Consider the following 26,854-nt stretch of genomic DNA (forward strand, 5'->3'; position numbering starts at 1 on the left):
CATGTGATGGGGGGCAAGGAGGCGGAGACGGAGGCGGCAGGTTAGAGGTGCACCAGGCAACAACACCCTTCTGTGCCCCCCCCATCCCGGAGATGCATGGGGTCGCCCTCGAGGAGCCCGCTGAGGCTCCTCCCTGGAGCTGGCGCAGTGCTCACTGGGCCTGAGGTGCTGGGAGGGCGTCTGAAACCAGGCCGCCCACAGGATGTTGGAAGCCGCAGGGGCCTGGTGGGTATCCGTCACATGAAAGAGGCCGAGAGGCCCGTTCTGCCCCCTGCACAGCTGGGGCGTCCTGAGCATGGGAGGAAACCCTCCTCCGTGGGAGTCTCGGCACCTGGGCCACAGCTCTGCCCTCTGCCTCACGGGCCGCGGCCGGGCAGGGCTGCCCATGGCTCCGAGCTCCGCGCGCCTGTGTGTGTGTGGGGGGGTGTCTCTCACGGATGTGCCCCCCGTCGGGGCTTTCTGTCCTCCCATAGCCGAGGCAGCCCGAGGCTTCCTGCTCGCCAGAGCTCCACCTGGGCCAGGCCCTCCTTGGCCTGAGTGACCAGGGCCGGGCCAGCCACAGGCAGGGGCAGGCCTGGGAGGTGGCGACATAGCGCCGCAAAACAGGAGTGTCGTGCAGCTCACCAGGCCGGGCAGAGCTTCTGGAAGGGAGCGTCTGTCCACCCCACGGCCAGGCCCTCCTCCAGCCTGCAGCAGGTGCTGGGACAGGGCAGCACTGCCACGCCGTTTCCTTCTCGGCCGTGAGCTGGGCCTCAGGGTGTAGTTGCCCAGCCGGGAGGCCCGGCTTCTGGGAGAAGCCCGGACGCTGCCAGGTCTTGGCTGGGGCAGTTTCTTCACTGCGGTGCTGGTTTTAGCCCCCCGCCTGCCTCTCGCCTGGGCTGGGGCGCTGGCCAGGCCCCTTCGGACCCCCGCTGGCCCCTGGGGGCATGGCGCAGACCTGGCCTGGCAAGGCCCTTGGCCACCAGGGCTCGCTTCCCCCCACCCTTCCCTGGCCTGTGGCTTTTCACCTGTTTTACCGCCTCCGCCAACATCATACCAACCTGCGGCAGGTATGCCTGCGAGGGCTGAGGGTGCCCAGCGCGCCCAGAGCTGCTTGTCCAGTGAAGCCAGGTAAGGACTCCCAGTGGCCTCCCACCTCCCAAGGGCCTGGGTCACCCCTTGCAGTGAAAGGCAAGCACAAAAGCCTCCTGCAGAGAGGGCTCTGGGGGCAGTGCAGGCGCTGTGGGAGGGGGCTCACGGCCAGCTGCCCTCCTTGGCACCCAGAAGACACTTGTAAAGCCTTCCTGTTTTTATTGCACATCATATAAAATGGACTGCACTGTATTTAAAACAGACGGGACATTCACAAGGATGTAGAGACACAAACTTTTTCTCCTCCCTGGTCGTCTCGCACCCCACGCCGCCCCTGAGGCTGGAGACAGCCTTACCACACACCAGCAAAGCCGGTTAACAAACAACATGCGTATTCTGGGCCCTTCAGAGCTGTGCTGGGCCCTCCTGCTATGCCCAGTTTGGAGACTGCTGGTGACAATGACAGATGTCTGGGCAGGAAGGCTGGGCCAGCGGAGCACCTGAGGCAGCGAGAGGCTGGTGGACACCTGGTGTGCTGGTGGAGGCTGAGATTATGGCCCGAGTGCTGGGAAGGAGGATGGAGCAGGGCCCCGCTGGCCCCGGACAGTCATCTCAGGACGAGGACACCCTGGCCACCTGGTGGCCGCCCACAGCCCTTCTCAAGCACCCAGGGGCTTGGCGGGGGTTAAAGGGAGACAAACATGGGTGTTGACTGAGGTGCTAAGCTCCGAACACTATTCCAGGAAATGGAGTTGGGGACAGCTGCCCTAGCTTGGTGCTATGGCCCCTTTCACTGCGGGTGGAGGTGGTCCCCAGGTCCAGAGACGCCCACGGCAGCCTGGCTTGCTGCCGGGGGGCTGCAGACCCTCACAGGCTGCTCACGGCCAGGGGTGGGGAGGGGCGGACCAGCCTGTTGGCTCTGCCCCTCTTCTTCTTGGCTGCAGGCTGCCGCCTCTTCCTCTCGAGCTTCTCCTTCCGGGCCACAGCAGTGGTGAAGGTGATGCAGTGGGCATCCAGGAAGTCCAGCAGCTTCCCGGTGGCCACACGGATGCCCTGCTGCTTCAGCTCGGCCTGCAGCTCTGACAGCTCGAAGGGCTGGTACAGCAGGACCTTGCGGTAGAGGGCCGGCCTGGAGCGGATGTAGTGCCTCACGGCCTCCTCCGTGGCTGCTGCATGCACGGCTGTCTGGGATGCACTCTCCTCCTCTTCACCTTCCTCATCCTCTGCAGACTCAAAGGCCACTCCAAACTCACAGGAAGAACTGAAAAGAACCAGACAAAAACATTCTGTGACACTCCTCTCCAGCACCCTGAGACCAGGAGCCCCTTTGGTTTCTGTGTCCCCTGTGGAGCCTGACACCCGGCATGGACGGCCTCGGGGGGCGAGGTTTGCAGGAAGCTCCAGGCTGCTGTGTCCTTGGTATGCCAGCTGCCAGCCTGAGCAGGATCTGACCCTCGGCCACAGTCGACTACCGCAGCCAGCCCCCCTCCCAAGAGCATCCGGTGGGGTGAGCACATGGTGCTCCAGGTGCTCCAACGGTCTCCTCAGGAGGCTCACAGGGGACTGCCCTGAGCCCCACTGGGTTTTCCTTGGGTTAAATCCAGAAGGCAATGGGCTTTCTCAACGTCGGCATCAGGCCTGGCTTATGCCAACTCATGGATCCCATGGTCAGGGGACCTATGACACCACTGACCCCATCCTCCCATCTTGTTACCTTTGTGAGCTAAAGGAGCTGTCACTGCTGTCCACGGAGGAGGCCACTGATTCCTGGGACACAGGGAGCTGGGTGTCACCATCAGGATCTGGAGACTCCTCCTTTGCCTGTGACAGGTTCATCGGAGGGATGCTTCCACCAGGCTGCTGCTTTTGATTTCGGGGGCCCTTGGTCTTAGTGGACCCCTTGGACCTTTGGGGAAGAGGCCCAGAAGTGGCCCCGAGCTGGGCACGGCCAGCAGCCCTGGAGGTCCTGCTGGTGTGGGTCTGGCTGCACGGAGCCTCTGGGAGCACTTGTGAGGACTGGCTCTCATTCTCAGAGTCTGACTCCAGAGTCTGGTGAGTATACTGGAATATCTCCTTCAGTTTTAGGACCATCTGGCGTTTGGGTAGAGGGCGGACCCCAAACCTGAAATGGGGAAACAGCACAGAGAAGTTATCAGCAAATTAAATAATGACTTTGTGGAACTGAAATCTTAAATGCCTAACTTTTGTGAGCTTTCAGGGGTGTCTATTCTGCATACAACTGAGCTTACTCTGAAGAATATTCCAGAAAGGCCGTTCCCAGGTTTAGCGATGGTGGTAGTGATAACAGCCCTGGTGCCCAAGGTGATGAGCAGTATTGATTGGGATGTGACAGTTTTGATGGTTTTTTAAAAAATCAGATCTTCTTATTCAGGCTCTTAAGGCCAGGGCCCCGTCTCCATCCACATGGCACATGGAGACCTATCAGCTCATGGGGACCTGAAGTCCCATCTCTTAGCTCCTCAGGGAACTGGAGGTTTGGGGAACAGTGTGGGGAAAGCCAGCAGTTGCACACGCTCCCATCCCCCAGCGGCTCCTGCTGCCAGAGCCCCACGGCGGGTCCTTCAGCTCCTGGCCTCAGCCAGGATGGACACATGGGAGGGAGTGGACCACCTGTGGGCAAGTTTTCAGGAACACCACTTACCTATCCAGTTCTTTCTTCAGTACCGGGGTCTCCATGATGGAGTACCTTGGCATTGGGGTGATGGGCACTTTCGGGGGCAAGTTCTTCCGATGAGCACCTTCTAGGTAGAAAAGAAACATGTTTCAGCACGAGGGACCTGGATTTACCTCTTCTGAGCTCAGCAGTATCACCAAGAAAAATACTGCGTTTGAACAAAGCCCAGCCACCGTTCTGCTCCATGAGAGTGGTACCTCCACCGCCCCTTCACCGAGACTCCCGAACTGTCTTCCCATTGGAAGGCATCACACGTGGTTAGGGCCACAGCCTTGTGCAGTGCTGATGCTGTGGAACAGGGCAGAAGCAGATAGATTCATGACTGTTGGGGGCTCAGGAGGAGGGGCACCGAGTGACTGCTAATGGGCAGGGGAAAACATTCTGGGATTAGCTGTGATGGTTGCCCAATACTACTAAGGTAATAAAAAACACTGAACTGTATGGTTTGGTGGTTTTGTGGCTACCATCTGTCACCATGCGCTGCTGTGATACCAACGACTGTAGTCACCGTGCTGCTCCTTCATTTCCGTGATGGACTCCCCACCCCCCCATTGCAGGACAGTGTCCATGTACTAAAAACCACTGAATGGTGTATTTTAAAGGGTGAATTTTATGGTATGTGAATAATAGCTCAACAAGGCTGTTATTTTAAAAAAAGGAATCAATACTTTAAAGACAAATGAAACAACTCAGGAATATATAGAGTTCGGTTCTTATCCTTTTTAGGAGGATGGAGCCCTCTGAGACTCCAATGAGAATAGGCTTTCTCCCGAATAAAGCACAGAACTCTTTACATAATTTGCGAAAATTTGTCACCTCCTGGAAGCCCACCTCAAATTCAGACCAAGGTCCCTGGTCTCACAGCACCACCTGGGAACTGGTTAGAAATCCAAATTCTTGGTCTCTACTCTGGAGAGGCGCCTGGCCACGTGTGTTGCACAAAGCTCTCCAGGCAGTTCTGATCCCCATTCAAGGCTGGGAGTGCTGGTCAGTTATGCCCAGCTGGTTTTGAATTTGGGGAGGAAATCAAACACCAGGATGCAGGCAGATCCTCTGCCTACAGTCCGCTTCCCTGCGACCAGTCACAGCTTCGTGGCGCCCTGCCCCTTCCCAGCTTTCCCAGGGGCTGCCTGGCAGGGGCTGACACAGGGGCTCTGATAGTCTCTTATAATGACATGAGCTGGGAAAGTGCACCCTCCATGGGCATGGGGGTGGCAGATGAGGCAGGGCCGAGGCTCACACAGCAGACGCTTCACACTCACCCCACTGGCTGCTGTTTTAATTGAGAAGAAAATTCACATAAAATTTTAAAGTGAACAATTCAGAGGCACTTAGTATACATTCACAATGCAAGCACCACCTCTAGCTCCAAAGCATTTTCAATTGTCTCCTAAGGCAGTTCTATACCCAGCACCCTCCTCATTCTCCCCTGATCCCTGCTCCTGGCAACTTCTCACCCACTTTGTCTCCACAGACTGGCTCACCCTGGACATTCCCTATAAACACAGTGACACGCTGTGGTCCTTTGTGCCTCTCTGAGCATCGTGTGTTCAAGGTTCACCCAGGAGCTAACACCTGTTTTACAGCTGACGATCCTCCACCATATGTATGGACCACATTTTCTTTATCCGTTTGTCAGCTGATGGACTTGTGGCTACTGTGAGGACTGCTGCTGCGAAGTCTGTGTAAGGGATCAGTCCTGATTTCCCCTCCTCTGGATGAGCTCCCTGGGGTGGGACTGCTGGGCCGTAATGGCAGCGCTCCGTGTAACCCTGTGAGGAACCACACTTGCCCGATTTTAAGGTGTTTGCCGTGGCCTCTCAGAAGCACTGTCCACAGCTGGGGGTTTTTAGCAAGGGCCCAGGCAAGCCATGGGATCCAGGCAGGTTTAGGAACTGGTTAAGCAACATGTCTGATGGCAAGCCTGTTCTCCCTCTGCAGGGGAGGGTGGGGAGGGGGCTCGCCACAGCCCTGCCACCCCCTCCAGCCCCTTAGCATAAAACGGCCTAACAGACAACCACCCTCCCCGCTACTCACTTGGCGTCTCCAACCCTTCTGATTTCTGAGCAGCAGCAGCATCACTCAGTGTCTGGGCGGGAGGAAGGAGCTCTGAAGACTTCTGTTCCTCTCCATCCCAATCGTCCCACAGAGCTGAGTTCAAAAAGCTTGGCCTGCTGCTCGACGGCACGCTGGTCCGAGGGGACCTCTCTCGGGACTTTCTCTGGCTAGTGCAGCTCCCTCGGGCAGGGGGGGTGCCCAGGAGGGCCGGAGAGCTGCAGCCACTGCTGTCTGGAGCCTCCCCTGCCTTACTGCCCGGACTGCTGGTGCTCAGGGGGCCTGTCTGCTCAAGGTTCAAGCGGTCAATGGGAATGGGTGACAGGGGCTCCACATGCCAATGACACTCGTCCACCGGAATTGGAGGGTCGCTGTCCGGCAGGGGGCTGCTGTTGGCCTGACAGGAGGCCACCTCCTGCTCGTCCTCGCTGTCCTCCACCTCCACGACTTCACTTGTGATGACCTGACTCGGTGGGCTGGGCCCTGGCGGCGAACACCTGTGGGGCTGCCCAGTGAAATCGGCCAGATGGGAGATGGGACAGGGAGCCGGAGAGCAGCGCTGGGGGTGCGCAGGGTGGGGCCTGGCAGGGCTCCTGCTGTCGGGGCTGCCTGCACTGACGGAGACCAGGCCTGAGGACGACACGGGGGGCGTGATGACGGAACACTGGCTTGCAGCTTCGGGCACACCCCTATTTTCTAATGGGGTCCAGCGCTTGACCTCAGCCGGCTGATCCACTGGAGCCCGGGACCTGAGGCCTGTTATCTGGGTCTGTGAAGAAGAGTCACGCCTTCTGCTGGCCAGTGGGGTGGCAGGCACGAACCATGACATATCCGTGGTGCTGTCCCCCTCAGGGCCACTGTCAGGGTCACACGGCAGCTGAGGGGTCCCTCTGCTCCCCACAGAGCCCCGGTTCCCTGACAGCCTCCCATCCCCGCACGGCAGTGAAGCCTCTCCTCTAGCTGGACTTTGGAAAGGTTCCTGATCTGCATCAACGTCAATCACAGAAAACAGCTCAGAAGGCTTGGGGCTAACTTCTAGAACTTTCCTTTCTTCCAAGGGACCATTAAAAACTGACTTTATTTTGGTTTGTTCTAGCTCCAGCTCTTCATCTGAATCCAATAAAAGGATAATCTCATCTTCTTTGTTCTTGCTGGATGGAGTATTTTGAGATCTGGAGCTCAAACAGCTAGGTTTTGACTGGGTTAGGTCGATTGAAGGAGATTTTTCTGGGGAGATCAGAATCCCTTTATTTCTGCATTCCAACAGGGAACTATGTTCTTCGCCCTTCTGGACACCTGGATCTTTAAATAATGTGAGGAGGCTCCTGCCCCTCCTCTGCTTCAATGGTGAGTCCTGGGAGGCCGCCCTGGAAGCTCTGCCTTGTGACTGGGGCACTGGCAAGGGTGACTCACCCCTGAGACTCTGGCCCCGAGGGGGCTGTGACAGGGGCGGGTGCCATGGGGGTGCCTGCTGGTGAGTGGGGATACAGGGGCTCTCCGTCCCCTTTCCCGAGATGGTGTCATTGTCTTCCTGGAGATGGCTCATTATCTGGGATGGTCCAGGGCATCTTCTGGGAGTTGATGAAAACATCCGGGCCTCAGGAGCATCAGCTGAGTGCCAGAAAGCACCTTCCTTTCTCCCTGGCCCGCAGCCTCCAGAAGGGCGAGGGGAGCCGGAACGACCCAGCGCTCCCTCCGGGGAGCCTGCTTTCTCTCCCGCGCCCTGGCCCTTGAGCAGCAGGGGCGTGGACTGTCTTGCGATCTTCCTTTTGGCTGGGGCCTCTTCTCTTCCGCTAACCTGGTCACTTCCTAAGATCTGCACGGACACTGGACCATCCTCCCCGAATGGGTCAGTTTTTTCCTTGATCTCTGGAGCCCCTTCCCCCCGGAGCAGCTCTCGCTGAGTGGCTGCAAATTCATAAATTTCTTCCATTTCTGCCTCATTCACTTTTTCTCTGTCTTCTTCACAACCCTCAGGTTTCATCAAAGCCTCTGCTTCTTCCTCTTCACCTGTCCACATGGACCTCAAGAGTTCTTGGAAGTTCTCCGCGCGGCTTTCACAATCCTTGTCTTCCTTCTCCTTCCACGGTGTGTCCTCTGAATCTGTCATGTCAGGTGCTTGTTCGCACAGAAGAACAAGCTCACTAACACCAAACCTGCAAGAGGAAATGCCACGCATCACTACCCTGCAGACGCGGTGGTTGGGCACCCCAGCGTAGGTGAGGACCGTCGGTCCTGACCCCTTCCCTGCTCTCGAGCAGACGGGCCGTGCTCTCAGCCAGCAACACCCCAGCACCTTGAGCTTGAAAAGAGACTCCCGGACCTTTAAGGCAGGGCTCACTGACTCTACTGCCCAAAGGGGCACATCGGGCTGAGCTGAAGACAAGAGAATGGTGCTGCTGCAAGGAGAGCATGCTGCCTTGAAAGGCACTTGAGGCTCTGTGACTGACGCAAACCACGGAGACCAGACCTGTCCCCATCAGCCCGGCCCAATGGGCATGCCAGCCTGCAGCCTCCTTGAAGGCTCCCTGGTCTGACTGCTACATCAGGACCCCAGAGGCTGAGCTCATCCCTTCCCAGGAGAGCACCCAAGGTTATGCCAGGGCCTTGGGCGAATATGGCTTCATCCCAGGGGCCCTCAACCTTGTCAGGAGACAGAACACCTTGTCTGTGGAGCCACCTGCCACCTCTCCTGACGCTGTGCGGATGAGCGGGATACATGCTAACCCATGGCAGTTGCACTAGACACTCTACCCACTTCTGTTTTCTGGGACGTGGGACAGAATAGCCCCCACTGAGCTTCTATGGCTGAACAACGGAAGAGAGGCAGCGTCTGGGGGCAGCTGAGCTGAGGGCCACCCTCTCATCACACCCTCTCATCACAGGGAGCTAAAAGCCACATGACACGGCAGAGGCTGTCCTCAATCCGTGCTGGGCTCTCCTGCCAGTGTCCGCTCCGGCCAGACTGCCAGTCACCATGTCCCAGGCCGAGTCACTGGGGTTAACAGGGCAGGAAGGACGCAGGCCTGACCCTCCTGTGAACCGCCAACCTGCTGATCCTCAGCAGCTAACGTGAGATGCTGTGAAGGTAAATGGCAAAGACACTCGGACCTGTGGGCCAGAGCGCTCAGGTCGGGGGCCAGCTGGGGAGGCACGCCGGGGTCCGCGGTATAGAGGTAGTGCAGGAGCGCATGGATGGCCTCGGTGCTCACGTCACTCAGCAGCACACGCTGACTCCTCAGATCGCCATCCTCCACAGCGAAGAAGCCTTCACTGTTCACCTGAGAATGAAATAAAACATGGGTGTGATGTGGGGCAACACAGAGGGCCCAGGAGGCTCTGTATGTCCCAGCACCGGCACTGGCCAGGTCCCACCAGCCTGCTGGTCAGGAACTCTGCGGTCAGGCCCTCAAACTTCTGTTTGCAAAATCAGACTGTGAAAGACATTCAAACACCCCATTAGTTCCCTCTTGACAGACACATCAGAGGCACTAGAACTTTCTGGTGGAGACCAGCAGCTGGCTTCTGGATTGCCGCAGCACAACATTCAAATCAGATGCATGTCAGTACAGGTCAGCACAGAAAGATCTGTCTGCAGCTCAGCCTTCAAGAGGTCGATGACAACCTCATAATTACAGAAATAGAAGAAAAGGGAACTGTTCTACAGAAAATGGATTTTGATTCAGTCGAGAAATCTGATGTTCCCCAATCCTCCACTCATCTCCTCGGACCACCACCTCACCTGGAATCTGTCTCCCCACTGCCGCAAGTGTAACAGAGGAGGGAGGTGGGTGCACGCGTGGGGGGTGCACAGGGGTGTGGGGGAGGCATGGAAAGAAGGAGCATGGGCCGTACTCACATACTGCATGAGAAGGGGGCACCGGGCATAAAGCACGAACTTGTGTGCGTAGAGCACCTCTCCGCTGTCCGTCTGAAGCTGGATATCGCTCAGGTGTGGGTTATTGACCATGGCCCTGAAGTCCGCCAGCAGCAAACCGAGGGTGAGCTGGAAGGAGGGTGCACACTGGCTCAAGCAAGCTCCCCAACTTCAGGAGCGCCTTGAGCTCCTGTGCACAGGGCTCCCATGCTGGCTCCCACCTCCCGCTGCCCTGAGGCTCTCTGCGGTGCAGAACAGCACCATGCTAGCTTCTTTCCCAAATTCTCCATTATGCCCAGTCCCCTGGCCTCATGTGGGGTAGGGACGAGCAAGTGGAGGCACAATGGCCGCAGTGAGGCCACAGCTGGGCCAAGCATGGTGCACACAGGGCCGAGCGCTTCACAAGCACCGTGTGCAGCCCCGATGCGTCAGGCAGGGACGCTGAGCCCATGATGTTCGGGTACCCGGCTGAGAGGAGTCTCGGTCCCCCTCTGACTACATGCCACAGTCGCCAGGTAGACCGTGATGAGGTAATGTAGCTGATGCCACTACACTAACAGGATGAAAGCCCGACTTCCAGCATGTAAAGCGTTAGTTGGAGGCCACCCAGGGACCTGTACATCAGAGAGGCAGTCCGTCCTGAGCGAATGAGTGAAACTTTGGGGCCACCTCCCAGAGCAATGGGGATCCCTGCCGGCTCTCAGGACCAAACAGGCTCCAAGGGCTTGGCTGAGGTACCCTCAGAATTCAATGACAGAGGGACAAAGCCTCATGGCAGAGCCCTTGAGGGGGATAGGAGGCTCCCACGGGCTCTCGGCTGGTTTCGGTCAAGGGCTGTCTCTGGGGCCAGCAGACTCGTGTGCGGCTCTGGAGGCTGACTGTAAGCGGACTGTGCAAAGCACAGGACCACAAGTGGGGAGCAGGTGCCCCGGTGCTTACTGAAGCCTGGCCGCCCCCCTCCAGGTGCTTCTCAGGTGGCAGGACAAACCCAGTCGGTGGAAGGCCAGTGGACGACACATCCATCCCTGAAAAGAGGATTCAGGTTATCAAAAGAACAATCACCTCCTGGCAACGTCAATCTCTGGGAAACGCCAGTAGGTGTCAGCTGGCCTACCCCAAAGGCTCCCTGAAGATGCTTTTTACCTGATTACTGGCTCTGGAAAGGGCTCTGTCCTTGCTTAAAGTTGGAGAAAATTGTGAAGGACTCACCTGTACGACATCCAAAGCACTTACAGAGACTGTGTTCTCCCCGTTATTTGGGGACAAGCCAGGAGACCTCAGATTGGAGCAGCTGTCCCCACACCACAAGGACTAACCGGTCCCACCACAGCCATAGGGAGGAAGGGTGGGAGGGCAGGGCCAGCCCTGGCGAACCATTTGGGTTCTCACCTGCGGCCACTCCTGAGCTGGCCAAGCCCCCACTGCAGGGCCACGGGGTGGCATTCAGCCCCTCTCCTGCCAGGTCCACAAGGTCCTGCAGGGCCTGGTGCTCTCTCTGGCTGGCAGAGGGTGATGGGTTCTGGGGGCCACAGCCCACAGGCTGGGCACTGTGGCGAGGTGGTGTTCGCACACCCAGCTCTGGCTGGTCAAGCAGCACAGGTGGCAGCGTGGAGTCCTGGGCAAGACCCTGAAAGAAGTCAGGAAGCCAAGTAACCCTGTGGCCACTACAGCAGCCACCAAACAGAGGGGTCCTGAGAATGCCGGCCACACCCAGAGCAACCCTGGGAAGCTTTTCTCCCATCACCGTCTACCAGCAGGCTTCTCTGTCACAGTGAAGGCCATGCCTGTTGCAGCTACATGTACAGTCTCTGAGGGTCCTGTCCCCCTAATGTTATCTAAATGGCCTCAAGCACATAGTGACTCCAGGCCCACCTGCATCAGGGTTGTCTGGCTCCTGGGCCCCACCCCAGGCACGGGGACAACTCCTCAGATTCCAGTATGCCAGCCCCCTGGGGGTGGGGCCCTGGACTGCATTTCAAACAAACTCTCCGGGAACAGGATACATTCGGGAACCAGGGGTCCTCCCATTCTCCCCGGGAGAGCCATCAGTTGCCATACAGACAAACACACTACAGCCGGCACACCTGACTTCCTATCCTTCCTTCCTTTTTGGACTTTCTGTTGATGACCCGTCCTGCTGTCTTGGCTGCCAGCCTCTCCCCAGAGCCCACCGTGCACCCAGAGGGGGGGACACACCTCGGCAGGGGCAGACCGCTGGGGCACCAGGGGAGGGACCAGGCTTGTGGTGTAGAAGGCTTCCAGAGCCCAGGCTCCAGTCAGGGCACTGCCCTCCCACAAAAAGTTCTTCTTCCCTCCAGGCGGCTGCAGACTCTGGCCAGCCTTTTCCAGCTCCCCCTGTAGGATCCTGCTCGCAGGAAGTGGCGGTGTGCTGGACAGCTCCATCTCCTCCGCAAAGAGCTGGGCCACCCGGTCCTCGGTCTGCCTCCCTGTGGTCTCCGGGTCTTGGAGTAACAACAGGGGAGGGCAGGCAGGTGCTTTCCTCTTGCGACTCTTCTTTTCTGGGGTGAACGGAAGCACAGGGTCAGTGACAGAGCTGCCCCACACCCTGAGGCCCAGCAGGAGTGGTGAGGCTGTGCCAGCCTGGCGCCGCACCTACCTGCCCCCAGTCTTATCCTCTCGGAGAAAGCGCTTTCCAGTCTCAGCACGGGGGGCACGGCCTCCTGCTCCATCTCGGACCGGGACAGAGCCATGGCCACCAGCAAGTCTTCAGATGGCACCTCGGGCTCGTTGACCTTCCGCTTCTTCTGCAGCTCCTTCCTATTGGTGGCTCCCTTCCGCTTCAAACCTCCGTGATTGCTGAAGCTTAAAAAGCAGCCAAACAGAAAGGTTAGTGAGGCCAGGGTGTGAGCACTTCCTGTGCCAGGAACATCCCTGCTGGACCAGAGAGGCCCAGACCCCATCTCCTCTGCATTGGGAAGAGAAAAGGGATAAACACAGACCCATTAAACAGAGGCATCAATGGCTCTGGGAGTTCACTGTGCTCATCCTGTTGCCTCATGTTAAGGTCACATGATCCTGGGCCAAGTTCAGTGCGCCCCAGAGAGGGGAGGTCTGGTCCTTCCATGTGACACTACCCTGCTGAGTTCCTGGCAGGTGTATCAAGCTCTGAGTGGTACCTGCACACTCCAGGTGTGGCCAAACCCTTTGGTGGAGTCAGCTTCCTGGATTCCACCAACTTCTGCTCATCAATCCTTCAGGTGCCCCTCAGGCAGTCCTGGCCACACTAGCCATGACAGGATCCCTTTCCTCCTGCAGGGCCTGTGGGCATCGCCTCTGCCCCAGGCCCGAAGGAAAGGCTTCCCAGCTTCCACTACCAACATGGTCAGCCAGCCTGGAGGTCAGTGTATAGCAGCAGCTCATTTGACTTGGAGATTGTCTTAAAGGATTTTCCAGCTGGAGAACCTAGACCACCTGGTGAACCCCAACAGACTGAGCAAGAAATAGGAGGGCAAAGGCGAGAGAGAAATTTGGAGCTCAACCCAGCTGTCAGAATGCTACGAAAAGCACCCTTTATAGAAGCTCATGCTTTCTCCTGGGCCAGGGGTGGCTCAAGAATCTCAGGCATCACCTTGGAAGATCTGAGCAACTCCTAATTCTGTTCCAGTTCCTGGGAACCCCACAGGTTCCCTTCTCTTCCCAGAAGGCAAGGGGTTGTCCCAGCATCTGACTACTCCAGAGTTCCATATACCCCAGGCTTGGCCTTTGGCAGAGGAGGCTCGAAGCCTTGGTGAGGGTATCCATTTGCTATAGTTTTTCTACTTTATCAGCCTTCTAGAAGGACCCACACACATCTTGTTTGTCTTCTCAAAGGTTGTTTTTTTTTTAAGATTCTATCCATTTATTCATGAGAGACACAGAGAGAAAGGCAGAGACACAGGCAGAGTGAGAAGCAGGCTCCTCATAGGGATCTCGATGTATGACTCGATTCCAGGACCCTGGGATCGTGCCCTGAGCTAAAGGCACTCAACCCCTGAGCTACCCAGGTGTCCCTTCTCAGAGGTATTTAAAAAGCAGATATATTTCATCTGAGTAGGTGGTTTCCATCCAGTCCTCGCAGAAGGCAAGTGACGGCTTACGTAATGTCTGTGCTAGGGCCTTAAGGCTTCCGATTCTGAGATGCTAGTGTTGATGTGCTACGATATGGACAGGCTCACCAGCTAAGAACCCACCTGTGTCCACCCCAGTCTCACCATGGGCCTGGCTCAGATGCCCACAACCTGTGTGCAAGGCAGTGGGCAGGACAAACAGGGCCACCACTCTTGGCCTTCCCTTTGCTCTTGAAGAAGTCCCAAACCTACAGAAGTGCAGAGCCTACACTGGTTCCTGTAACGCGGCATCCACAGCACCACGGGCAGTAGGGAGGGGAGCTGAGCTGCTTATGTGCCTGTGGTTTGCACCAGCTAGGAGCAAGGCCTCCTATTGTAACACGTAAGCATTTAGTTCATGCACGTTTAAAAAAAAAAAAAAGGCCTGTGCTTCTGTCTCACCAACTGTGTGAACTCACTGAGTCTTCTTCACCAAATGGTAGGAGACTCGGGCTGCACGGAGGTGGAAGCTGTGGCACACCACATGTGAATGGACACAATCAGGTGTGTTACCAGATTCCTCCCTCCTCCAGACGACACCTGCGTGGACCATTTCAAGGCCTTCGAGGGTACAGAATCTGTCTCCTCCTCAGTCCTGGTGGAGACTCTGCCGGATTTCCTCCTCACATCTCATTTCCAGAATCAAGGAGGGTTCTCAGGCTCTACTGTTCTCTAATAATACAAAAGGCTTTAAAAAGAAACAATCCAAGTATTTCTTTGATTTTCCTCCTTTTCCTCTGACTCACCTTGATGCCTGTGTGCTACAGGCCCCGTCAGGCTGAGCTGTCTGCAGCCGCACGGCCTGGAGCAGGAGCTGGGGGCCGACGTCCATCTTCACTGCACACTGTTTCAAGTGGCTGATTCTGCTCTTTGGGGTGAGAAAGGGTTTGCCACAAATTGGGCATTCGGGGATCCGGGGTATGGAGGGTGTCAGTGCCTTTTCAGCCTCATCCAAGCACCTGGAGGAAGACAGTAAACATAAGAGAACCTTCTCCCCAGTAACGTGCATCCACGTCAGCATAGACAGGCCGTGGGCCCAGCCTGTCCTGCCATAGCCCACTCCTCCACATAGCCTGCAGTCAGCTTCTAATGCTAAATTTAGGTATCTGCTGGCTGAAGTGAGCAAGGACATGGCAAACAGTGGCAATGTATACCCTAAGGAAGTGAGAACAGATACTCTAACATGAGAAACACGTGGTCACAGCAGCTCTATTTACAAAATCCAAAAGTCAGAGACAATCTATACAGATGAACAAGACGTGGTCTGTCCATATGACAGGATATTATTCAGCTGTAAAAAGGAATGAGATTCCAATCCGTGCTCCAACCTGAACTTGAAAGCACTACGCTGAGGGAAGGAAGCCAGACACAAAAGGCTACATCTTACGTGACTCCGCTTATGTCCCCAACGGACAAGTCCGCGGAGACAGTATATTAGCCCCTGCGAGGGGATGGCAGTGGGGGAATGAACAGTGAGCGCTAATGGGGACAGGGTCTCTTTTTGGGGGTAATGAAAATATTCTAAAACTTATTGTGGTAATGGTTGCACAATTCTGTGAATATAATAAATAAAAGCCATTGAATTGTTAACTTTAAAAAGATGACCTGGGACGCCTGGGGGGCTCAGTGGCTGAGCATCCACCTTCGGCCCAGGCCATAACCCTGGGTCCAGGATCGAGTCCCGCATCAGGTCCGCACAGGGAGCCCGCTTCTCCCTCTGCCTGGGTCTCGACCTCTCTGTGTTTTGTGAATAAATAACATCTTTAAAAAATAAATAAAAGGGGATCCCTGGGTGGCGCAGCGGTTTGGCGCCTGCCTTTGGCCCAGGGCGCGATCCTGGAGACCCGGGATCGAATCCCACGTCGGGCTCCCGGTGCATGGAGCCTGCTTCTCCCTCTGCCTGTGTCTCTGCCTCTCTCTCTCTCTCTCTGTGTGACTATCATAAATAAAAAAAAAAAAAAAAAAATTAAAAATAAATAAATAAATAAATAAAAGGATGAGCTGCATAATATGGGAATCGCAGCTCAATAAAGCTGTCCAATGAAATGGCAGGGCTAGGTTGAGGCCTATGCAGAGGTGCTCTGGTCACGGCCGCCCAGTCTGTCTTCCTACCGGTTCACGTGCTGCTCCCTTCGCGTCACATTCATGGCTGAGAGGTTCTTGTGGCAGATCTGGCAGAAGAACAGCCCTGCCTCCTCCAGGCTGCCCTCTGGTGTGGCTGTGGCTGCTCCGTGAGGCCCAAGGCCCTGCTGCAGGGTGCTCTCCAGCACGAGGAGCCCGTAGCCCGGCCCTGGGGGGAGAGGGAGGGGAGTGAGGGCTGGGCCCTGCTGCCCACGCTCCTGCAGCACCAGGCGGACACGCGGCCACCGTCACCCAGCACCGGGCAGCCGCCCGTGAGGCCTCCCGTTGCGCGCTGCTCCCAGGCCCCGTGAGGCGGCAGCGCCTCGGCCACTGTCACAACCAGGCCCTGGCGGACGCACCGTTCCTGTCCCCTCCTGCTTGAGCCTCCACCCATTCCATGGAGCACAGGCTTCCCCTGCAAAGCTCAGCCTTTCCTACTGCTATGACCTTTTGCTAGAGAGGCCCTTGGCACTCACAGACGCGGAAACCTTCCGAAGTCCCCAGTTCTTGAATATTCCTGTGGCCTATCTTCCCACCGAAGCCAGAAAAGCATCGCACCTCATTTTGGTGCCTTATTTTTTTCTCAACAAAGAAATGGTTTCTCTGTCTCGAGCCCTGAGCATTACTGGGAATGCTTTGAAGGTTGATGCAAACAACCGAGTCACACGCAGGGCAAGTGCTGAGCTCGTGTCCTAGCTGAGCAACTCCAACGCACCCCGGTGGAGTCACAGGGGGTGATGCAATGGTGGATGTCCCCTCTGCCCGTGTGAACCTTAGAGGTAGCCTGAGAATCCTCAGTGCTCCCAGGGTGAACTCTGCAAACCCACTACCAGGAGACTATGTGTTTGTAGCTGCAGGTCCATCGATACGGTTTCTTCCTAGTTATTTCTTTTCTGTGTATTTTCACCAGAGAGGAGGGCTCACATTGTTCTGGGGGGAAAGAACAGAACCAGGGGTATGACGTGCCTCCTGGGGTGGTGGAGGGTGCACTGCATGGCACCTGCATGGCACCTGCACGCTTGGTGCCTGCTGCCTTCACCCAAGGCCCCCCAGACCTCTGGTTTACTCACACGTAATATACCACAGGGCTACAGGAAGTGGTTATGTGACACTATGAGGAAACAATCAAACAAATCTAAAAGTGGGAAATTTAAAAAGACAATTGTCCTGGACTCTTCCAAAAGTTGGTATCATGAAAAAAAAAAAAAAAAAACAGGACAAGGGGACTGTTCTAGAATCTAGACTTTAAAAGACTACTGAACTATAGCAGATGCAGTGTGTGGGACTTATGGTTCTGACCAATCCTTGTTCAGAAAAAAAAAGAAACCATCTATAAGGCTGTCTTTGGGACAAGTGGGGAGATTTTAATATGAACTGGACACCAGGCAGTATTATGGAATCAAGTGTGACAACAGCACTGTGATCATGTAGGAGATGTATGAGGGGGAAGCATCATGACATCTAGAACTTACTTTGAAATGGTATAGAAGAATCAGATATACTTAGGAGAAATAAAAAATACATGCCAAAATGTTAATAATTGTTAAATACAGATTGAGGGCATGGGGGTTCATTGTAATATTTTTTTTTTTTTACCTTTCTGTATGGGAAAAATATCATAATAAAAAGTCAAAATAAGAGGAAGAGGTCCTTTGTCAAAGAAGCTAAATGCGAAATGACCCAAGGGACCCTTCATTCTCTGGCTAATACAATGAAGTGGCCAAGGTACGGTGCCAGCCAGAGCACCCACCCCGACCACGCAACTCAAGAATGCGGGTTCCTTCCTGCCCCTCTTTCTCCAGGGTTCAAACTTATCCTTTGAATATATAAAACTCCCATCATACCATGCCCTGCTGTCATCTCCTCTGGAGGGCCCCGTGGGGTGTTTTCTTCAAGCGTCGCCTCCAGGGAGCACCTTTCTGAAGCATGCTGCAAACGCTCAGGGTCTGCCCTTTTGAACTGCTGCATTCGCTGTACAACCAACTCTGCCGTCCGGGCTTTGGAGGGACTTGGCGCTGTCACTGTCAGACAGGAAGGAGGGGGCTGGGAGTTGCTGTCCGGAGCAGCCTCTGGCAAGGAGGAAAATATTCACAGTCATCTGTTCTAGATGGAGAAACAAGGACTCTTCCCCCAGATACAGGTTGAACCCAAGTTTCAAGGGGCTGTTTGCCAACTAGTTTAGGTTTAACTCTCAACAGTGAATAGGACCAACTATTGGTAACTTCACCATTGGAGGTAATATAAATAGACCTGTCATAAATATCTATGACAGAGGGGCACAGCAGTGACTCCTAATGAGCACAGGGTTTATTTTTGGAGTGATAAGAATGTTCTAAAATTAGCTAGTGATAGTGATTACACAATTCTGTGACTACACTAAAACCAGTGAACTGTCCACTTTAAAAAGGTGCATTTTATAGAATGTGAATTCTTTCTATGAAGCTGTTATTAAAGAAATATTAATGACAAACATTTTTATCTTCCGAGGTCAGAAGTCCTCCTGTAACGCAGGGTCCACAGATGGCCTCTGGCAGGGATTCATGAAGCCCTGGCAGTTTTATGCCAGTTTCACAGGTGTGTGGGGGTGTGGTCTTCTGGGGAATCATGTGTAACTTTCACTGCTCCCAAAGAGGCATGAAGGACCAATGACATTTCAGTAACACTACTGAAGCCTTACAACAGTCTCTGTGAGCTAAGTTTTTACCACTACTCCACTGAGACAGCACGTTGACCACACTAATAAAAAATACCATTTAAGATCAGGAAGTGAAGGTGAGAAACATTTAGAAATAGAACCCAGGAGCCCAAAGATCCTATGCAAGGTTGGTTCTCAGTTCTGCTTGAAGAAGTCATGGTAAACATACGGTTCAGTACACCAAGGGCAGCAGGGTAAGAAACCCGCTTCAAACGAACAAAGAAAAAAGAAAAGAACAAAGGTGTTTAGAGGAGAAAGGAAGGACCTGGAGATTCTTCGGGGATTGAGACCTCTCTGGCAGCTTCCTACCGCCTTCTGAGCAGCCTTACCCAACTGGCCTGCACCACCATGACTTACCCACTCTGGACTGAATTCAAGAAAATGAGAGAAGCAGCATTAGTTTTGGTGTTCACATAACTTGCATCAACTACATAATGTAAACATTAATTGGAACTTCTAAAAGAGCAGAGGGCCCCAAACATAATCATGTAGAATATTCACGCAGGGGTTAAATTTTTTATGACCATTGTTTAAAATAGGAGTTGGCAAACTATGGTCCTCAGGCAGGCTGCCTGACTTTGTTAATGAAGTTTTGTTGAAACACAGCCCTTTCATTTGCTTACATATTGTCTAGGGAGTTGAGAAGCTGCAACAAAGACTGGGGCTGCAGAGCCAAAATAATTTACTCTCTGGCTCTTTTCAAAAAGTTTTCGGACCCCTGCTTAAAAACAGTACCACCACCTCTGCAAACATCCTGGCAGTGGTTCTGGCACAGTTACCTGTCTGGGTGGTCTGTGCACCCTTCTGGAGTGGAGTGGAGGCAAGCACACTTCCCTCTCCATTCTTGGGGGGAGCTGGTTCACTCTCCTGCTGCTTGGGGGCCCCTTGCTCTTTAGTCCTTGGGGCCTGGCTGCCAGACCAAGTTTTCTTCTCCCTCGGGCCTGGAAGGGTTTTGCCCCTGGTCCCAGTTGGTTTGGTCCTTTTCGGTTTGCTTATCTGAGTGCTGTTTGAGGCCTTTTGTCCCTTTCTTTCACCCAACACTTCCTTGCTGACATTCTTTTTCACCCTTTGGAGAAAGCTGGCACAGAGTTCCTTAAAATCATCATCTGACTCATCCATCCTCTGACCAGCTTTAAGGCTTGCGGGTGGTCTTCTGAGGTGTGAGGTCTATCTGGGGGGCCGAGAATGAGCCTAGCAGGGCCTCATTCAGACCTGCAGCTCCATTAAGGCTCCTCTTAGCTTCTCACTAGGACACCTGGAGAATTTGCACAACTGAGCAAAAAGTAATGCTTTTCCCTTCATAAGGATTCAAAATGTCTTTGTTCAGATTGAGTCCCTGTTAAAACAGCACGTTCAAAGTTCACATCTGAGAGCTTTTGTGGTCCAACAGATGCCTCTGAGATAGAATACATATGAACTCCATGCTCGGGTGATTCTCCAAGATCTCCATAATGGTAAAGCACATTGGTTTATTTAATGTCACATCTGTGAAAAATCAAAAACATCTAAATGTTATTAGACAGACACTGCATTCTATGCCATTTCTTCCAGGAAGGTACAAGAGGATGTGGAGTATGGGCAAAGTCCTCAGAATAACAATACCTGTGTCAAATACTCAGGTACAGCCTGGTTGACAACAAACTCATGGGGAGTTTATCACAACACAACACAAGAGGAAGGATCTAGTAACCCATCAAGGAACATGAGCATCTTGGAAGAGTATTGTTTTTACTGAAATCTGGTGAATGAGTCCCATGAAGGGCAGTCACCACAGAAACAAGATGATGGCCAAATGCAGAAAAAGTGCAGGGCCGGGGGAGAGGGTGGCCAATGGAGAGAATATGCCCTTGGATACTTGGGAAGAAATGAGATGAACACAGGAGGCTCATCCATCACTGATACCATGTTTTCAAATTTAAAAAGGGCGACTTAAAAAAAAAAAAGGGCCACTTTTCTCCACCCTCTCTCATGCTAGCAAGAACTCTAAACTCAAGTGACTGGAATGGTGACCACCACAAAGCCTGGGTCTTATGGGCATGATTACTCTGGCACAGTTTAGTGGGATTCAAAAATCAAAACTGAGGGGCACCCGGGTGACTAAGTCAGTTAAGCATCTGCCTTCAGCTCAGGTCATGATCCTGGAATCCTGGGATCCCTGAGCAGGAGCATGCTTCTGCTTCTCCCTCTGTTGCTCCCCTTGCTTGTGCTCTTTCTCTCTGGCAAAAATAAAAATAAAAATCTTTTAAAAAAATCAAAACGGAATGACCCAGTGACAGAAAGTACAATCTCCACCATCCGAGTAATCCGTTTAATCACCTATTTTTTCCAGAGTGGGGCAGACAGGCATACCTGTAATCTACTTCCCATGGCTGCCCCATCCTCATCTTTCCGTGTCACCTCGTTAGAGAAGCGTCCCCTCATCCTTTATCCAAGTGGACCCTCTCCAATCCCATTTTTTTTCCATCATCACACTTTACAATCGCATTTATCACAAGTTACCTTCATTTGTAGTAACATTTATTGAATGCTTATGGCATGCCAGGCACGGTTCTAATTGCTTTAGAAGTCTAGCTCATGTAACCCTTACAACGATCCTATTCCGTAGGCTCTACCCTCATCCCTTAACAGCCAGGGGTCCGGCATAAGAATGAAGGACTGACTTAAGCTCACGCAACTTCTGAAGTGGCAGGGCTGGGATCACATCCAAGCGGGTGGTTCTGGGGCATCAGCACGTACACTCTTATGCACTTACTGTCTGTCTCCTCCTAGGCTCAAAACTTCAGGGGGGCACAGACTCACCTATTCTACTCTGGATTCCCTGTGGCTGGTTAGGCACCTGATTTGTAAAGACTTCAGAACAGTGGGAGAGGATACTGCAGGGAGGGAACCGCGTCTGGGCGCCTGACTCGAGCCCTGGAACGTGGGGAGCTAGAGCAGATGCCACCCCCCGCGCCGCGGGGGTGTGCACGGGGCCTGTGACAATTGTCCGACAACGGCCCACGTCCTGTCCGCGCTCCCTCCAAATGTGCCGAAGGAAGCAGCAAGTTTCCGGAGGGCTGGGGACTCGCGTCTACGCCGGCAGACGCGGAATGAATGAGTGGGCACTGCGGGGCGGACCCTCCCGCCCCCCGGGACCCGGTGACACACGGCCAGCGGGCAGGGACTCGGCCTGGGGGCGGCCGCCAACGCCTCTGGCAGCTACCAAGCCGCACGGCAAATTCCGATCGCCAGCCGGACCCCCGGGCCGTCACCCGGTGGGCACCCGATCCCCCCTCGCCCTTCCTCCCTCCAGGCGGCCCCAGGCCCCTCCGCCCGAGCGCGGCTCCTTCCTGCCTCCACACCGCGGGCGAGAAAGGCCCCAGGTGACTGGACGTCCTCTCCAGACTACAGGTTCCTAACCCTAAAACCCGACTCCTCCTACCTCCGGCGCCGCCGAGGAACCTTCTCAACGGAGAGCCTCGCGCCTACGCATGCGCCAACCGGCGCCCCCTGCGGAGGAGAGCGCCTGCGCAGGCGCGGCCCGGCCCGGGAGCCCCGCTTCCCGTCGTCCTCCGCGGCCCGGGCGCGCGGCCGGGAGCGTTTCCGGGCGGCGCGAGCAGGGGCGCGGCTGAGGGCGGCGCTCGAGGCCCGAGTGGCCGCAGGTGTGCGCGGCGCCCCGCGAAGGCTGTGAGGTGCTGAGGAAGAGGCAGCGTGAGCGCAGGGCGCCGCCTCGGTCCGCCGCGGTTCCTACGGGAAATGTTTGCGAAGGCCGGGGCGGCCCCTCGGAGCGCACCTGCCCCAGGGGTGGTGTGGAGACGCACCGAGCGCGGCCCACCGGGCGGATGAGCCTCCCGGCCCAGGTGGTAGCGAGCGGGCGGAGGCCGGGGGCGGGGGGGCTCACGTGCCGCCCGAGGGTGCGCCGCGGGCTCGCGTGTGAGGACCTGCCTTCCACCTGCCGGTGGCGTTCGGAGCCCCAGCCTGGAGGTCCGCGGGAGACCCTGTCGGCGCACGAGGAGGGATCCGGAAAGGCCAGGCCGGAGGCCGGGAGAGGCCCTGGGAGATGCTGGAGTCCGCGGACGTGAGCTTGGCCCCGAGTGGAAGTCGGTGCGGAAAGTGAGAAAGGACCTGGGCGATCCGGTTAACATTTCTAGCTTTCTGGCCTGAGCCTCTGGAGTGGAGTGTGGTTCCGTTTACTGAACTAATGAACACAGGAGGAGGAGCTTTGGACCGACGATAATACGTTTAGCTGGGTTTGCTTTTAAGATGTAACTTACCGTAAAATTTAAAGCGTATAATGAATTTTCACACATTCCCAAGGTCGTGCAGTCATCACCACGTCATTCCGGAACATCTTGTAACCCCAAATAGAAATCCCTCCCCACCCAGGAGCAGGTACTCCCCGTTCCCCTCTGCCCAGCACACCACTGTTCCGGGGGATTGGCCTATTCTGTACATTTTCTATAAATGCTGTTGTGCAATATGCAGCCTTTTTTTTTTTTTTTTTTGTCCAGCTTTTACTTAGCGTAATATTTTTAAGGTCCATCTATGTTGTAGCATGAATTGGTTCTTCAGTTTTCTTATATGTATATTTTATTTATTTGGCAGAGAGCAGAAGCAGGAGAAGCAGCAGAGAGAGAGAGAGGGAGAAGCAGGCTCCCCGCTGAGCAGGGAGCCAGAAGCCAGGCTGGATCACAGCCGGAGCCAAAGGCAGGCGCTCAACAGACAGCCACCCAGACACCCCTGGTTCTTCACTTAGTGGCCGATGAAGCTTCCCTTGTATGGATGGATATTCCACATTCTCCACATCAGTTGGTGGAGTTTTGGCTGTTTTGAATAATGCTGCTGTGAACATTGTGGTAGGAGTTGTGTGTTTTTAGTTCTCTTGAGTATATACCTAAGTCTACAATTGCTGGGTCACACTACGTTTATGTGCTGAGTGTTGAGTTTCAAATGTGAATAGGACTACCAAGACCTTTTTCTGTATGGTTTTGGAAACCGAAGTTACTTTGTAATACGGTTTCTGATTGGGTTAGTTTAATAAATAGCACAAGAAGAGTGGCCGCACAGAGGCATGGTTGGGGTAGACTGTCTCATTTATACTGCAGAGTTTTAATTTATGAGGGTGAGTGGGTGACAACACACAGCGGCCAATGCCATTGGAAGAATTTATTACATTTCCAGTGAAAAGAGGGTATGCCACACTACATGGGACCACAGGGAAGGTTCTGGTCAGGAGACGGGAAAGCCTAGGTCAGAGCCTTTATTCCTTGAGAAAGGCAAGGCAGGCCTGAGAAAACAGTTTAGGACTGGCTAGTTTGAATAATTCTGGTGGGCTTTGGACTATAGGGGTGGTCTCTAGTTGCTTAGTCCCTGACCCTGGGATGATTTAGGGCCAGAGAAATCATTGGTTTGGTCTGTGAGCATTAAAGGAGTTGATTGGTTTGCTTGTGAGAGGCTGCTCCCAATAAGTTGATTATCATTTTTAGGAATTAGCGAGCCCTGGGAAGGGCAGTCCGGTCCCTGTCCCATCCCCACCTCTACCAGCAAGGTTTTTAAGATGTCAAAACATTGTAAGGTACAGAAAAATTTTTTAAATGTAATTAACATACATGGTTGGGTTGATAGGAAGGCCAGTCATAAAGGTGGTGATGATTTTTCTGTAGTCAGATTGGAAGTGCAGGGCCTGAGCCCAGTTTAGGATTCAAATGTCGGGATCCCTGGGTGGCTCAGCAGTTTAGCGCCTGCCTTAGGCCCAGGGCGCAATCCTGGAGACCCGGGGTCAAGTCCCACGTTGGGCTCCCTGCATGGAGCCTGCTTCTCCCTCTGCCTGTGTCTCTGCCTCTCTCTCTCTCTATCATGAATAAATAAATAAAATCTTTTAAAAAAAAAAAAAAAAGGATTCAAATGTCTTGGAGGCCCAGGGAAGAAAACCCTCCCTCATGGAAAAAAAAAAAATCTGGCCATATTATTCTTTTAAGCAAAATTAGTTGAAGTCTAGTTTAGGAAAAAGAGTGTTCTTTAAACCTTGGATTCTCAACTGAATTACCTGTGGAATATGTTAAGCTAGAAATACTTGGATACCACCCTTAGATCTGCTGAGTAGATCTTGGGCAATCCTTCCAACCTGTAGCTTTTGAAAGTTTCACAGGTGATTCTGATAGTCTTTAGATTAGAGACTGATACTTAGGGATCCCTGGGTGGAGCAGTGGTTTGGCGCCTGCCTTTGGCCCAGGGTGCGATCCTGAAGACCCGGGATCGAATCCCACGTCGGGCTCCCGGTGCATATGGAGCCTGCTTCTCCCTCTGCCTGTGTCTGCCTCCCTCTCTCTCTCTCTCTATCATAAATAAATAAAAATTAAAAAAAAAAGAGACTGATACTTATTATATTTAATTGATACCTACTGATCAAATCCTATAGGCTAAGTGTAAAGGAGATACCAAAAGCTGGGTGAGAGGTTATTGGGATTTAGAGTTTGACAGTTTGTCCCTTCAAGGAACAGAGTTCTGGGGCAACTTTGTCTTTGGCCCAGGATGAACCATGGGAGCTCCCATGACCTGGACCCTATTGTGACTTAACTCCAGCAGAAGCTCTGAGGCTCACAGTGTTCCATTGCAATTAGGCAGGAGTAGCTTAATGTGATGAAACTGAGAGACATGACAAAGTTACTACGTCCATGTTATTTCATCGAGGATACTACATGTTAACTGCCAGCCTTCGTGGCAGAATGGCACTGCTAAAACACTCAAGCCAGGGACATGAAGGAACATTTACTATCTGAAAAGGTTAGGGTTGTCCTTATGTTTGGTAAACCTTACAAAGTTTATAAGAAAGAGAAAATGGTTGCAGAAGTGTGTGGAAAATTTTAGACGCAGTGTAAGGAGCATTATTCCAAGTAGAGGCTCTGTTTTCAAAGCCTTTAGGAATAGATCATTTTTGGGTCCAGGGGAAATAAGTAAAAGTTGAATATGCTGATTATCACTTCCTTACTCTCCTGGAATGTTTCCTTTTTGGAAACTTTGGGCATCTTTCACTGAGTTAATGTTTTAAACAGCTCTGTAGAAGAAGTGAAAGGCCCTTGTCCCGGGTCTATGGTTTGGTTATAAATCACAAAACCAAAACCTGGCTAGCTCCCTCTCATTTTTCTTGGCAGGAGTTGGGGAAAGGGCATATTGAACAAGGGGAGAATTGTCTGTCTTCTCAGTTCTTTGGTCATAAAAACTTTTATTTACTGTTGTGTAATCCTGTTTCCTACACTGCTAAAATTGTTGAAGTCAGAATGACTGCTTTACGTTTCAGAGTGTACAGAAATCATTCTGGGTTATGCTGCATTTCTCCCTGTCTACCACTGCTACCTTTTGTGTGATATAGTTCTATTAATTTTGTTAGATGAGTTTAAGGAGAGGTTCCATGCACGTGTACTGGCCTCAACTGCAAAACAGCATTTTTGCCAATTAAGTTGATAATGGCATTTGTAATTCTACTAAAATTAAATCCTCTTTCACTTAATATTGTTAAGATGGCAGTACCTCCCCCAAGTGATCTGTAGATCCAGTGTGATCCTTGTCAAAATCCCAATAGCCCTTTTTTTGTAGAAATGGAAAAACTAATCTTAAAATTCATGTGGAATTGCAAGGAACCCTAAATGGCCAAAACAGTCTTGAAAAAGAACAAGAGGGATCCCTGGGTGGCGCAGCGGTTTGGCGCCTGCCTTTGGGCCAGGGCGCGATCCTGGAGACCCAGGATCGAATCCCACATCGGGCTCCCGGTGCATGGAGCCTGCTTCTCCCTCTGCCTGTGTCTCTGCCTCTCTCTCTCTCTGTGACTACCATAAAAAAAAAAAAAAGAAAAGAAAAAGAACAAGATTGGAAGATGCCCACTTCTGATTTCAAAACTTACTGCAAAGCTGTAGTAATCAAGACTGCAGTACCAGCCATAAGACTAGACCTATTAGAGATCAGTGGAATAGAGTTGAGAGTCCAGAAATAAACCCCCATGTTCATGGACAATTGGTTATTGACAAAAATGTGGAGGGGCACCTAGGTGGCTTAGTCGGTTAAGTGTCTGACTTCTGCTCAAGTCATGATCTAGGGGTCATAGGGTTGAGTCCCACATCAGGCTCTCTGCTCAGTGGAGTCTGCTTCTCCCTCCCCATCTGCCTCTTCCCCTGCTAATGTGTGCTCTCTCTCAAATAAATATCTTTAAAAAAAAAAAGAATGCAAGACTGTTCCTTAGGGAAAAAAAAATAAACCTTTGA

At 53.4% G+C, this 26,854-nt stretch overlaps 1 protein-coding gene and 2 long non-coding RNA genes across 4 annotated transcripts in view; 2 read left to right on the forward strand and 1 right to left on the reverse strand.

Annotated features, from left to right (window-relative positions):
- Nucleotides 1-1,270: 1,270 nt before the first annotated feature.
- Nucleotides 1,271-22,184, reverse strand: SLX4 (SLX4 structure-specific endonuclease subunit). Of its 2 annotated transcripts, none has more exons than XM_077906390.1 (15): nucleotides 22,042-22,184; nucleotides 19,400-20,105; nucleotides 17,770-17,994; nucleotides 15,917-16,094; nucleotides 14,551-14,763; nucleotides 12,316-12,521; nucleotides 11,895-12,217; nucleotides 11,088-11,325; nucleotides 10,638-10,723; nucleotides 9,681-9,827; nucleotides 8,933-9,102; nucleotides 5,804-7,977; nucleotides 3,734-3,830; nucleotides 2,786-3,193; nucleotides 1,271-2,332 (listed from the first exon to the last, which is right to left on the reverse strand). In XM_077906390.1, the coding sequence occupies exons 2-15, from the start codon at nucleotides 19,737-19,739 to the stop codon at nucleotides 1,939-1,941; spliced, it is 5,199 nt and encodes a 1,732-aa protein (XP_077762516.1). In that variant the 5' UTR covers nucleotides 19,740-20,105; nucleotides 22,042-22,184; the 3' UTR covers nucleotides 1,271-1,938. The 2 variants fall into 2 exon arrangements, with proteins under 2 accessions (XP_077762516.1, XP_077762515.1); XM_077906389.1 differs by having other exon boundaries at nucleotides 3,734-3,833.
- Nucleotides 5,044-20,053, forward strand: LOC144318909 (uncharacterized). The gene is made up of 2 exons (XR_013384869.1): nucleotides 5,044-9,608; nucleotides 18,413-20,053. It is a non-coding gene; the product is annotated as an uncharacterized LOC144318909 (long non-coding RNA).
- Nucleotides 22,171-26,854, forward strand: part of LOC144318908 (uncharacterized) — a 36,758-nt gene continuing 32,074 nt past the window's right edge. The window contains exon 1 of the long non-coding RNA XR_013384867.1: nucleotides 22,171-25,382. This is a non-coding gene — a long non-coding RNA (uncharacterized LOC144318908). The remainder of the gene's footprint in view (nucleotides 25,383-26,854) is intronic.

The sequence above is a fragment of the Canis aureus genome, chromosome 8, assembly GCF_053574225.1.
Source record: "Canis aureus isolate CA01 chromosome 8, VMU_Caureus_v.1.0, whole genome shotgun sequence".
Taxonomy (NCBI): domain Eukaryota; kingdom Metazoa; phylum Chordata; class Mammalia; order Carnivora; family Canidae; genus Canis; species Canis aureus.